At 34.5% G+C, this 13,154-nt stretch overlaps 1 protein-coding gene across 5 annotated transcripts in view; it reads left to right on the forward strand.

Moving 5' to 3' along the window:
• The window catches only part of SLC4A7 (solute carrier family 4 member 7), a 125,073-nt gene that overhangs the window by 60,273 nt on the left and 51,646 nt on the right, over positions 1-13,154 (forward strand). For 2 of the 5 annotated variants that reach the window (XM_082639016.1, XM_082639017.1), the window contains exons 4-7: positions 6,202-6,340; positions 6,877-7,037; positions 9,104-9,292; positions 11,810-12,178. In XM_082639016.1, coding sequence (XP_082495142.1) covers positions 6,202-6,340; positions 6,877-7,037; positions 9,104-9,292; positions 11,810-12,178 — 858 coding nt within the window. The remainder of the gene's footprint in view (positions 1-6,201; positions 6,341-6,876; positions 7,038-9,103; positions 9,293-11,809; positions 12,179-13,154) is intronic. The other 3 variants (XM_082639018.1, XM_082639020.1, XM_082639019.1) reach the window with 2 other exon arrangements.

Raw genomic sequence — 13,154 nt, forward strand, 5'->3', positions numbered from 1 at the left:
AATATTAGCCATAAAAAGGAACGAAATTGAGTCATTTGTTTAGTTTGGATGAATCTAGACTGTCATAAGAGTGAAGTAAGTCAGAAAGAGGAAAACAAATATTGTATATTAATGCATGTATGTGGAACCTAGAAAAATGGTACAGATGAACCAGTTTGCAGGGCAGAAGTTGAGACACTGATGTAGAGAACAAATGTATGGACACCAAGGGTGGAATACCACGGTGGGGTGGGGATGGTGGTGTGCTGAATTGGGCGATTGGGATTGACATGTATACACTGATGTGTATAAAATTGATGACTAATAAGAACTTGCAGTATAAAAAAGCAAACAAACAAACAGAAAACAACTAATACTAAACTTTCTTTGCGTTAGTTGTATGGAAATATGTTAATATAAATGTTTAAGACATTACATGAAATTTCTAAAAATCTTACATGTTCTGGTATAATGTTAAAAGTCATAATTCTAGTTATTACTTTAAAATGTATATTTCAGAAATAACTAAATTTTCTTGTCAATTGCAATATTATGAACTTTCATCAAATCTTTAACCATGGTCATTTTTAAGTCTTTTGTCATTTACAGAGAGTTCTGGGTTTACTCTGATGCTTTTGCAAAAATGTTCCTATAAAAGTGTTTCATCTTCAGGGAATTCATGGAAAAGACTGTGAAAAGTACAGGTTTCTGGTAACTGACTATACTGCTGAACTGAATGAATAGGCATTTTCAGAACTCTAATGGAAAACTGATGAATTCATAAAAGTTCTCTCAAAAGATCAAGGTGAAAAAATAATTAATTACATTGGACTGAGTGAAGTGATGAGGATGATTATAATTTTTGTGACTTTTTGTTTGAATAAAAAAAAAAACTAAAAGTAGAACTACCATACAACCTAGCAATCCCACTACTGGGCATATACCCTGAGAAAACCATAATTCAAAAAGAGTCATGTACCAAAATGTTCATTGCAGCTCTATTTACAGTAGCCAGGACATGGAAGCAACCTAAGTGTCCATCAACAGATGAATGGATAAAGAAGATGTGGTACATATATACAATGGAATATTACTCAGCCATAAAAGGAAACGAAATTGAGTTATTTGTAGTGAGGTTGATGGACCTAGAGTCTGTCATACAGAGTGAAGTAAGTCAGAAAGAGAAAAACAAATACCATATGCTAACACATATTTATGGAATCTTAAAAACAATGATTATTAAGAACCTACGGGCAAGACGGGAATAAAGACAGAGACCTACTGGAGAGTGGACTTGAGGATACGGTGTGGGGGGAAGGGTAAGCTGGGAGAAAGTGAGAGAGTGGCATGGACATATATACACTACCAAACGTAAAATAGATAGCTAGTGGGAAGCAGCCGCATGGGAGAGGGAGATCAGCTCGGTGCTTTGTGACCACCTAGAGGGGTGGGATAGGGAGGGTGGGAGGGAGCGAGATGCAAGAGGGAAGAGATATGGGAACATATGTATATGTATAACTGATTCACTTTGTTATAAAGCGAAAACTAACACATCATTTTAAAGCAATTATACTCTAATAAAGATGTTAAAAAAAAAAGAAACAGATCCAGAAATCACAAAGTTAAGGGAGTTCGAAAACAAGTATGTTAAAGCAGTATAATAAATATGCTTTATATGTTCAAGAAGAGAGTGGCTGAAAATATATGTAAGTCCCACATGGAACTTCTACAGATGAAAAATGCAGTATCTGAAATGAGTAGTACACTAGATAAGATTAACAGATGATTTGACATTACAGAATTAAAAAGATAAGTGATTTTTGAACATACTGTGATAGAAACTAATCAAAATGAAACAAAAAAAAGGCTGAAGACCAATAAACAGCTTCAGTAATTTGTTGGACAGTATCAGGTAGTCTATCATATGTATAATTGGAGTGCCAGAAACATTTCCCAAATTAATAAAATGTCTGAACTCACAGGTCCAAGGAGTTCAGCAAAACCCAGTGGGATGAAACATGAAGAAAAACCACACAAAGTCGCATAAAAGTCAAACTGCTGAAACCAAGACATAACAGTCCTAAATGTATATAACAACAGCATCAAAATCCATGAAGCAAAAACTGATAAAATTGAAAAGAGGAAGAGAGAAATTCACAAGTATAGCTGGAGATTGCAACTCTCCTTTCTCAGTAATGGATAGAACAAGTTATGAAAAAATCAGTAAGGATATAGAAGACCTAAATAACACTGTCAGTCAGATTGATAGTCACATGCATAGAACATTTCACCCAGCCACAGCAGAATACACGTTCTTTACAATTGCATATTGAAGATTTAACCAAGATCATATTCTAGGCCATAAAGCAAGTCTTAATACATTTAAAAAGACTGAAAGTGTATTCTCTGACCACAAATAGAATTAAACTAAAAAGATACTATGAAAAATGCCCAGATATTTGGAAATTAAGCACGAAGTTTCTCAGTAACCCATGGGTTAAAGATGCAGTCACAACAGAAATTAGAAAATATATTGATTGAACTCATGAAAACGAAAACACACTACAGGCAGAAAATTGAGAGAAAATCTTGCAAAGTGAGGACACAGTTCTGACACGCACAGGTTTCATTTAGCATGGTATTGTGCAAAGTGAGGACTGCCTACATATTAGAATTTGTTAGATATAGCTAAAGCAGTGCTTAGAGAAAAACATATAGCATTTAGTTTTTATACTAGAAAAGAAGGGACTTCCCTGGTGGCATAGTGGTAGAGACTCCGCGCTCCCAGTGAAGGGGGCCCGGGTTCGATCCCTGGTTTGGGACCATGCATGCCGCAGGTGGGAATTCGGGAGTTCGCATGCCACAACCGAGGAGCCCACCTGTTGCGACTAAGACCCAGTGCAAACAAATAAATTTAAATAAAGAAATTAATTTTAAAACCGCAGAACAAGAAAGACCTAATCAATGATTTAAGCTTGTAACTTAAGAAATTGAAGGAAAAAATAGAGCAAATTAAGCCTAAATAAGCAAAAGAAAGGAAACAATAAAAATGAAAGCAGAAATGAATAAAATAAAAATCAGGCCAATAGTAGCAAAAATCAATCAGACTTAATCTGGTTCTTTGAAAAGATCAATAAATTTGAGAAATCTAAATAGCCAGACTGATCAGGTGAGGGAAAAAAAGATACAAATGACCAGCACTAGAAATTTTCAGTACAGATTCTATAGATATTAAAGAATAAGGAGGGAATATTATGAATGATTTTATGCCAACAAAATTGATACTTCAGATTAAATGGGAAAGTTTCTTAGGAATACATGCTATTAAGTAGAAATGGGTAACTTGAATTATCCTACATGTATAAAAAGAAATTGAATTTGTAGTCTAAAGCATTCCCACAATGGAAATTTACTCCCAAATGGCATCAAACATATAAGAAAGAAATAACACAGACTCTGCTAGAAAATTGAAGATGAGGGAACACTTTCCCATTCATATTGTGAATCCAGCATTACCCTGATACCAAAACCTGATGAAGATGTTACAATAGAATAAAACTACACACTAATTATTTCTCATGAATATAGATTCAGAAATCCTTAACAAAATAAAAGCGTATCTTATCCAGCAATACTTAAGAGGGATAATATATCATGATGGTGGTAATCTGAATAGTGGCCCCCACAATGTCCATATTCCTACTGTCTGGAACCTGTGAATGTTAACCTTATTTGGCAAAAGTGAATCTTAGATGTGACTAAGTTAAAAGATTTTGAGAAGTGGAGATTATGCTGAATTAATGTAGATGGGCCAGATTTAATCACAAGGAGTCAGAAGATCAGAGAGGAGACAGTAGTTATAGTGATGGAATGAGGAGGCGTCCAGACCTAAGGAATGTAGGCAGCCTCCAGAAGCTAGAAAAGGTAAGAAAATGGATTTTCCCCTAGAGCCTCCAGAAAGAACCAGCCCATGACTTTTTAGCCCTGTGTAAAATTCATTTTGGACTTCTGGTCTCCAGAACTATAAGAGAATAAATTTGTTGTTATTTAAGCCGCCAAGTTTGTGGAAATTTGTTATAGCAGCAATAGGAAATTAATACGATAAACAAGTGGAAATGCAGGGTTGGTTTAAAATTTAAACATCTATCAGTGTAAATAAACATATTAATAGTATAAAGGAGAAAAACCCATATAATCATATCAATAAGACAGAAAAAGCCTTTGACAAAATTCCACCCCCCTAGTTTGCTAGGAGTTAAAATTCTGTCTTTAGATAAATTCTTTTTATCTACATCTAACAAATTCTATTTATTTAGAATTTTTCTAAATTCTAAATTCTATTCTAGAATTTTATCTCCTTGCAAACTAGGAATATTAGAAAACTTCTTCAGTGTGATATAGAGCATTTAGAAATGCTGGTGAAAGACTGAATGTTTTCTCCCTATGAATTGGGAAAAGGCAAGGATGTCTTCTCTCACCACTTCTGTACAACATGGTACTGGCACACGTAGCCAGTTCAGGCAAGAAAGAAATGAAATGCATCCAGAAGGTAAACGAAGAAGTAAAATTGTTTTTATTTACAGTTACAGAATCATATGTGTAGCAAATCCTAAGCAATCTACAAAACTACACAACTGAGTGAATTTAGCAAGGTTACAGGATACAAAATCAGTGTACAGAATCAACTGTATTTCTATGTAGTAGCAATGAGCAATCAGAAACTGAAATAAAAAACAACACAATAGCACCAGAAGTATTACTTGGGGATGAATTTCACAAAAGATGTGCAAGACCTAATTGCTGAAAGGTTCAAATATTAGGAAGTTCAGTTACATTGTGTTTTTGTTTGTCCTGCATTGGTCTTAGAGTATTCCTTCATTATGAAGACCCATGACGTGTACATACTGGACAAGTTTCAGATATGTTTTTCATACTGCCTCTTCCCCTGTTCTTTATATTTTCCTCTTTCTGGAGTTTTTCTTGTGCGACTTCTTTTTTCTGTTTTCTATATCTCTTAACCTTGTGTGTTTTTGTCTTATTTGTCATTGATGCATTCTTTGTAACCTCCTCCTCCTTAGATCTGTCTTTTCCTTTAACAATTTGATTTCTAATCTTTTTTTTCAATAAATTTATTTATTTATTTAATTTGGCTGTGTTGGGTCTTCGTTGCTGCACGCAGGCTTTCTCTAGTTGCGGCGAGCGGAGGCTACTCTTTGTTGCGGTGCACGGGCTTCTCATTGCGGTGGCTTCTCTTATTGTAGAGTACAGGCTCTAGGCGCGTGGGCTCTAGAGCGCAGGCTCAGTAGTTGTGGCGCACGGGCACAGTTGCTCCGTGGCATGTGGGATCTTCCAGGACCAGGGCTTGAATCCGTGTCCCTTGCATTGGCAGGCGGATTCTTAACCACTGCGCCACCAAGGAAGTCCTTCTAATCTACTTTTTAACCTGTTTTAATATCCCTCTTGCAGCTATAAGTTCCTGGAGGTTTGTTTACTTAGATGTAAATTTTGAGTTTGACCTCCTCTATTATATTTGGAAGAATTTGTTTTTAATTGATGATTGTTGTATGCTTCAGTGTTTATTCTGGGACCCCTGGGGCTTTAAATTGTCCTGGACTAGAATGTATGCTAATTTCTCTGTCTGGGGATCCTGTACCACACAGGTAGTTTAAACTCAGATGTCATGAGCAGCAGTGACCTGTCTACCTCCCTAACCTAAGCTGACAGACTTTTGCTTCTCCATGATAGTAGGAAAAGTTAGTTTTGAGTTTTCTCATCCTTTTTTTTTGAACTTGGGGATTTCTTTTTTTACCCTTGAACTTAACTACATATTAATTAAATATTTGAAATGTTCTATATTATCTAACATTTCCATCTATTTTTGGTGAGGAAAAGGTCCTGTCTTATGCATAGTGTTTTCTTGATTTTGGATGTTGCTTACTGTTATTTGTTAGATTTACATTAGTTTGTTAAAGATTAGTGTGACTTTAACATATAATTTTTCTTTTTAATCTGTGGAGGTGATCTTTCTGTAAAATTCTTTTGTTCTAGATTGTTGGTCCTTGTTTCCTTCCAGAATTATAGTATTTTAATAATAATGAAAAGAAATTTGTTCTGATGGAATATATTTATAACAAAGCATTTCATTTTCAAAATTTTGAAATTACCTTTGTATTAATTGAGGAAAATTTTGAGTGTATATTTTTAAATTCTGATTTTGTTAAGACACACCATCCCAGAGAGTCCAGTTCATCCTGGGCACCGAAGATGATGATGAAGAACACATTCCCCATGATCTCTTCACGGAAATGGATGAGCTGTACTACAGAGATGGAGAAGAGTATGAATGGAAAGAAACTGCCAGGTGATGATACTCTCTCAGTTTTTAACTGCCTTTACTTGGTTTCTTTTTGTAATGAGAATATAAAATTGAAATTGAAACAGCCAGTACTTTAAAACAATGAGTAGAGAATTTCCTTCTGTCTTTATTCTCAAAATTTGTTTCCTTAAATAATTCTTAATACTATAATATAACAAAAGGAAATATGTTACCATAGATTTTAATGTCTTTAATTAGAGGAAACAAGTTTGAAAAATCAACATCTTGCATATTTAAAGTTTAAAATAAGATTGGAAGCTGAAACCATGAAATTCCAGAGTTTGTTTCTGTAAACTTACTACAGTGATAGCTAGAATAGAATGAGGAACTACAAAGGTAACTTGTGCCTATCGACATTATAGACCATTAGCCTAATTTGTAAAAATGTGTTTGTAGCGAAATTTTGTTTTGATGGTGGTGATCTTTGTTTCTGTTTAAAAGAACAAGCTTATGTTTATCATATTAAAATAAACAAATGGAATCATTATTTGTAAAATATTGTTATACATTATACATTTCAGATGGCTGAAATTTGAAGAGGATGTTGAAGACGGTGGTGACCGGTGGAGTAAGCCTTACGTGGCGACCCTCTCTTTGCACAGTCTTTTTGAACTCAGAAGTTGCATCCTAAATGGAACAGTCATGCTGGATATGAGAGCAAGCACTCTTGATGAAATAGCAGGTGATAGCAAAGTGACTTCTTTATAGTTAAATTGTATTGAAGTTAGAGATACTTAAATAAGGAAAATAAAGTGGAATTTTAGACCATTGATTTGACAGTTACATGTTAAGCTTCCATTCTGTGCAGGGCAGTATGAAGAGTAGACATATAAATAACCCTTTTTGTCTTTGATAAGTTTGGAGTCTAAAAGATTAAATTAGAGAGATGTAACTACAGTTATCAAGAAGAAAATGACTAGTGCCATAAGCAAGATATGGAGTCTGTTCTCTGGAAATGCAGAGGAAGGAGCTTTTTGTTTCTTTGTTTTCTGGACCAAGGTATCTGGGGAAGATACAGAGAGTACATTAACTATACAACTTATCCATAGAATTTGAACACATGGTGATAGGGAGCAGGGTGGTACAAGAGAAAAGGAAGTATTCTAAGGAGGAGGAAGAGAAGGAAGAAAAGTCTAGAAAGTATAAACAGCTATGAATCTCCAAAAAGTCAATTCTCTGTGAGTATACAGATTTCTTGAGATATGTTAGAAAAATAAATTAGAGGTGGATTGTGACTAGCCTTGAATTACTGGGTTAAGAAATTGAATTTTATTTGGTAGGCATTTTGGCTCTCAATGATTTTTAAGTTGGAGAATAGTATGATCTCGATGTGTGTCAGGGATATTCTGGCAAGAAGAGGTAAGGGTGGCTTTGGATTAAGAAGAGGTTAGAAGCAAGGAGGTCATTTATTCTCTTGGAATGTCTAAGCAAGAAGTGATGACGATCTGATGTCTGGTAGGTAGTAGCAATGGAAACGAAGGAGAGAAAATTGAAGGGTACTGTGGAGGTAGAAAGAAGGAAAAGATAGCTGTGATAAAGCTATTGGTCATTAACTGAAGTTGCTCAAAACTAATATCAAGTTCAATAGTAATAAATTTGATAGTGTGACTATCATTATAGATTGCCCAATATAAAAACAAAAAACTATTGTATTTGATCTTCAAGAGGACTGTAAATTTATTAGGATTTCTCAGGCTAGAAATATCAATATGTTGATATTACCAGATTGATAGATTTGACCTAGTGCTGCAAATCTTTAGGTTATCCAAGTCCTTTCTTGTTTTATATAAATGACTGAAAAACTGAGTTAGGATTAGGAATATTGAATTTAGACATATTCACTATGTCTTACTTTGGCTTTTAATTATCACATAATACAATATAATATTTTAGTAAATGTATAATCCAGTGTTCATTTGTATGGTAGCCTGCAGTCATGGTGTTGCTGCTAAGAGTTTACCTGCTAGGTTGATCCCTTCCAATTTTCTCTCAGAGGAACCTTATCATAGATTTGAAATCCTGACTCTTTTATCTCAAGTTACTGCCACTTTTAAAAAATATTTATATGTACTTTATAAATTAAAAATAGTCCAGGCACCACAGTAATGTATAAAATGTCATTGCCATCAATCTCCCCATTTCCCACACCTCCCTCACAGCCTGATACAGTCATCTTTCTAAAACTTATTACTTCATATTTTATCTGTTCAGTTACTCACTGGTTTTTCTACCTCTGGATAAGTGAGAGCAGAAACTTGATCTGCTTAGTTAATTGCTGTATTCCCAACACATAATAGGTACTCAGTAAAATAGTTAATGATTGAATGAATGAGTACAGATATTCATCTACAGTTTTGGGGGAAAGTATGAGGTGAAGCAAGAAAATACCTTCAATTCTTAGGAAGCCAATATTTGAATATCTATTTTAATAGAATTTATTGTATCATCAGTAAAGCACCTTCAACTATATAGGAAGGCTATTGGTGAATAACAGTAGCTTTTCAATAAATAATAGTATTTATTAAAATAAGGGTCTCTATTAATATGTTCATTTTTGTTGGATAATGTTCATATTTATCTTTATGCATCCATTATTCAATATTAGAAGAGAATGATACTTTCTAGAGCTATTTAAGAGTCTTATTTTTCTGGTAAGATTTCACTTAAGATTTATTCTGTGTTATAGTCATCCAAGTGTTAGTTTATTTAATGAAAATGATTGTTATCTATGTATTTTTCTTTGCCTAGATATGGTATTGGACAACATGATCGCCTCTGGCCAGTTGGATGAGTCCATAAGAGAGCATGTCAGAGAAGCCCTTCTGAAGAGGCACCATCATCAGAATGAGAAAAGGTTTACCAGCCGGATTCCCCTTGTTCGATCTTTTGCAGATATAGGCAAGAAACATTCTGACCCTCACTTGCTTGAAAGGAATGGTGAGATAAGTTGTGGCATTCAATTTTTGCTAACACGTCTACACTAATGGCATTCTAGTGTGTTACAATTAGCATTCAGGAAAAGAAACATATTTTTTCTAGATAATTACATAGGGCTTTATCTTTTTAATTCTCTTTAAAATAATAATTTGTGCATTTAAAGATTTCATTTCTAAAATGTCTTTACAGCGTGACAGAATTATCTGTAGAAATTACTTAGATGAAAAAATTAACCATTTACTCTGTTAAAATGGGACATTTAAGTATTGGTAATATTTAAACACTACACTATACATAACCCTGAATTACTCTCCTTCTTGCTTTTTTGTTTCTGCTGAAGAATTCTTGTATATTTGATAAAAGAGCCATAAATTATTATCTATAAATTTAATCTTTTGAAAATTTTAAATCTTGTGTTTGGGCCTTTAATATTAGATTTTTCCTAGAGATTTTTTTTTTTTTTCTCCTGGGTATACTTTACTTGCTGGGCACAAGCAAGTATTTTGGGGTTGGTCTGCTGATTTCACTGCTTTTTATTTACATAATTTGTGAAAGGTTTTTGTGCTTGTTCCTGTTTTATTCTAGGGATGATGCAGTTGATTTTTTCAAGCCATTGAGAATGGCACAGACCCACACACTGCTGCTCTCCCCTCTCATTCACGGTCTAGCATGGATTATGTGGGACATGGGGAGAATGTGTTTTTGTAGCCATTTACCTCTGTCACTGTCTTAAGGCTGGCATGCTATCACTGGGGTTCTATTTTGGGTCTCAAAGATAGCTCTGATGACAGTGACTGGAAAAATCCAGGTGCGAAGAATTGGAGCTGGTTTTGAGGGTCACTGCTGCCTCTAGTTGCTACCATTACCCAAGGCTTGTGGGCATTACAGTGAAGAGGAGTGGAGGATGGGCCACAAATCCTTCTGCTCATCTTTTCTGTCTCTGAAAAGAGTATGGCTTTTAACTGTTCTACAAGCACACAGTCACAGGTGGTAGGATTTAACATGTCTAAAGTTGACAGTACTTAGTCATCGTTTGCAGCTCTGTAAGATAATTAAGTCCATTTTCTTCTGAGCATTTGACCAATAAAACTCTTTTTAATCTATTTAAAATTGTGCCTTTCTATATTCAAGGAACCTTAAGAATGAAAGAAATCTCTTATGGACCTAAGTTCAATCTGAAAGCAAGCCATCTATGTCACGTCTTTTTTTCACTTTTCCATGTATTGCATATGCTCTACTGTAGTGAAGTGAATTTGTTTGCCTAGAGAGACCATATTAAATCTTTCTTCCCCATATGCAGTGGTTCCTGATTATTCTCCAATTGTCAGTTGATTCCTTTTAATCATAAGACAATGGCTATTTTCTTTTAGATGCCATTTTAGCATGGGCATTTTGTTATTTTGTTATATTATAGTTGTAATTTAACATTTTTTTCTGCATGTAGCTTATTTTTTAACTAAATGGTGGTGATTTATGGATTAAAAGTTCATATTTTTAATATTTCTGGGATCTCTTGAGCATGTAGCTTTGATTACTTAGATCATGTGGGGTTGTTATATTTCTCATGCTTTTCCTGAAAAAACAATGTTATTCCATTAAACCACACTTAATTAGAATAACCAAGTTTTTGAAGTATAACTATACCTGACCTTTTGAAATACTGTAGACTTAACTTCATCACTCTTGTTGGTAAGAAATACTTTATTCTTAGCTAGTTAAGTTAAAGTTTGTATGTATTTGTTTTAATTTATCTTCTGCCTTAGAAATGGAAGCATATTTTAGGACATTTATTAATACCAGATAATGAGCTCAAGAATGTGTATCTTTTAAAATTGACGTTTCTCTTTTGAAAAAAAATTCCTATTACTTGTCTTATGTTTTTAAATTTTACTTGAGAGTGCTATCAGTAGGTGATGCCCTATTGACTTATTGATATCACCTTAAGTTAAGTTATTGATATCACCTTTAAGTTATTGATGCCTTATTGACATCACCTTTAAGTTAGGAATTATTAGACACCGTTAATGTGGACTTTTCTTATGAGAGAATATGTAGCAGTTTGGTGCAATGTAGATAAAATGCACTAAATATCAGTGCTGGTAAGTTTTGTTTTGGGTTTTATTTCTTAGATTATTTTTGTGTTATATTCTCATTTGCTGTTTATCATTTTTTTAAGCAGCAGCTTTCCATTGATATTATTCTGTAATTTTAAAGCCACACTATTGGTCATTCTCATTACTAACAGAATATCGTCCCCGACCATCTATCATTAGCATTGTTTTTTATTTTTTGTTTTGATTTTTGGATGCACCTTCAGAGAACTAATTACAGTTTAAGCCATTTTTCAGTGATTTTCTAATATTTAAAAATCTGATTGTCATACTAACCCTGATAGCATGAATTTGAAATATTGGATCTTTTTTAAATCTTGCAGTTTATGGTGTAAATTGATTTTTTGTGTCTCATTTGTCTTCTGCAGTGAACTTCATCACTTTTCATTTATTTGTTTTATCTCAGGGGAAGGCCTTTCAGCCCCCCGCCACTCTTTGCGAACAGGTCTGTCTGCCTCAAACCTTTCATTGAGAGGAGAATCACCTTTATCTCTTCTTCTCAGTCATCTTCTTCCTTCTTCGAGAGCTGGAACCCCTGCAGGCTCGAAGTGTACAACCCCAGTACCCACCCCTCAGAACAGTCCTCCTTCCAGCCCTAGGCTCAGTCGCCTGAACTCCAGAAGTTCCCAGGAGAGGCAGCTTCAGGCCCCAGAGCTACTGGTTTCACCTGCCAGTGACGATATTCCCACAGTAGTAATTCATCCGCCTGAGGAAGACTTAGAAGCACTGCAAGGCCAGGAGCAGAAGAATGAGGAAAATGTTGACATAACTTCAGGCAACTATTCAAAGTCCTCCATGTGTGGTGCTTTCTGCCTCTAGATCACTTGCACTTGGAATGCCTTTCAAGCACATAGCTTTAGCAGCATACATAGATAATGCTTATAATTTATTTTGACTTCTGCATGTTTTTTTCTTTATAGTATATTACAGAGAAGGATAGAATTATTAAAAATTTTAAGTTTTAAAAAGACTCCAAATAAGACTACACATAATTTTTTTTCAAAAATTTTCACTGAGATTTTACAGGTCAGTGCATTTGAATGGTTAAAAAAAATGTAGACATTTTTACAAGTAATCTTTTAATTTGCCATGATTAAAAAAATGGTGGCTCTTCTTGTGCATTTCATTCCATAAGGTGAATGAACACATGTTTTACATAAAGTAAAATGGGGTGATATGCCTTTTATCTACTATTTGGTGCTTTTGTTCAAGGAATGCTGTATGTTTTAACCTTCCTAACAAAAATAGAATTGAATGTTCTTTTTCTCATTTTGTCTCTGAGAAGATTGAGGTTCACTAATGACTGCCTGGGATCATCATTATTTCAAGACTAGTTTTATAATTTGGAATAGACTTTACTGGTCCTTTATTTAATGCCATATCTATTTTTAATCCTAATTCACCTTGAAATTTTCAGGACTAGAGTTCCAATAGTTGTGGCTAGGATATATTTCTACGTGAATTAGAAAAATTATTTCTTAGTGGATAAAAGGTTTGTAACTCACTTAAGGGTTACTATATATTATTATAATTTTGGCTCTTCCTCTTATATATTAATTATATGTACATTTATACATATTTATCTTTCTGCTCAGCGGCCATGGCTTATGGGCCCAGCCGCTTTGCAGCACGCGGGATCCTCCCGGACTGGGGCACGAACCCGCGTCCCCTGCATCGGCAGGCGGACTCTGAACCACTGCGCCACCAGGGAAGCCCTAAAGAAGTATTCTTTAGTGACTATGTTTTACTGA

Source organism: Mesoplodon mirus (genome assembly GCF_964341445.2).
Source record: "Mesoplodon mirus genome assembly, chromosome: 12".
Classification (NCBI taxonomy): domain Eukaryota; kingdom Metazoa; phylum Chordata; class Mammalia; order Artiodactyla; family Ziphiidae; genus Mesoplodon; species Mesoplodon mirus.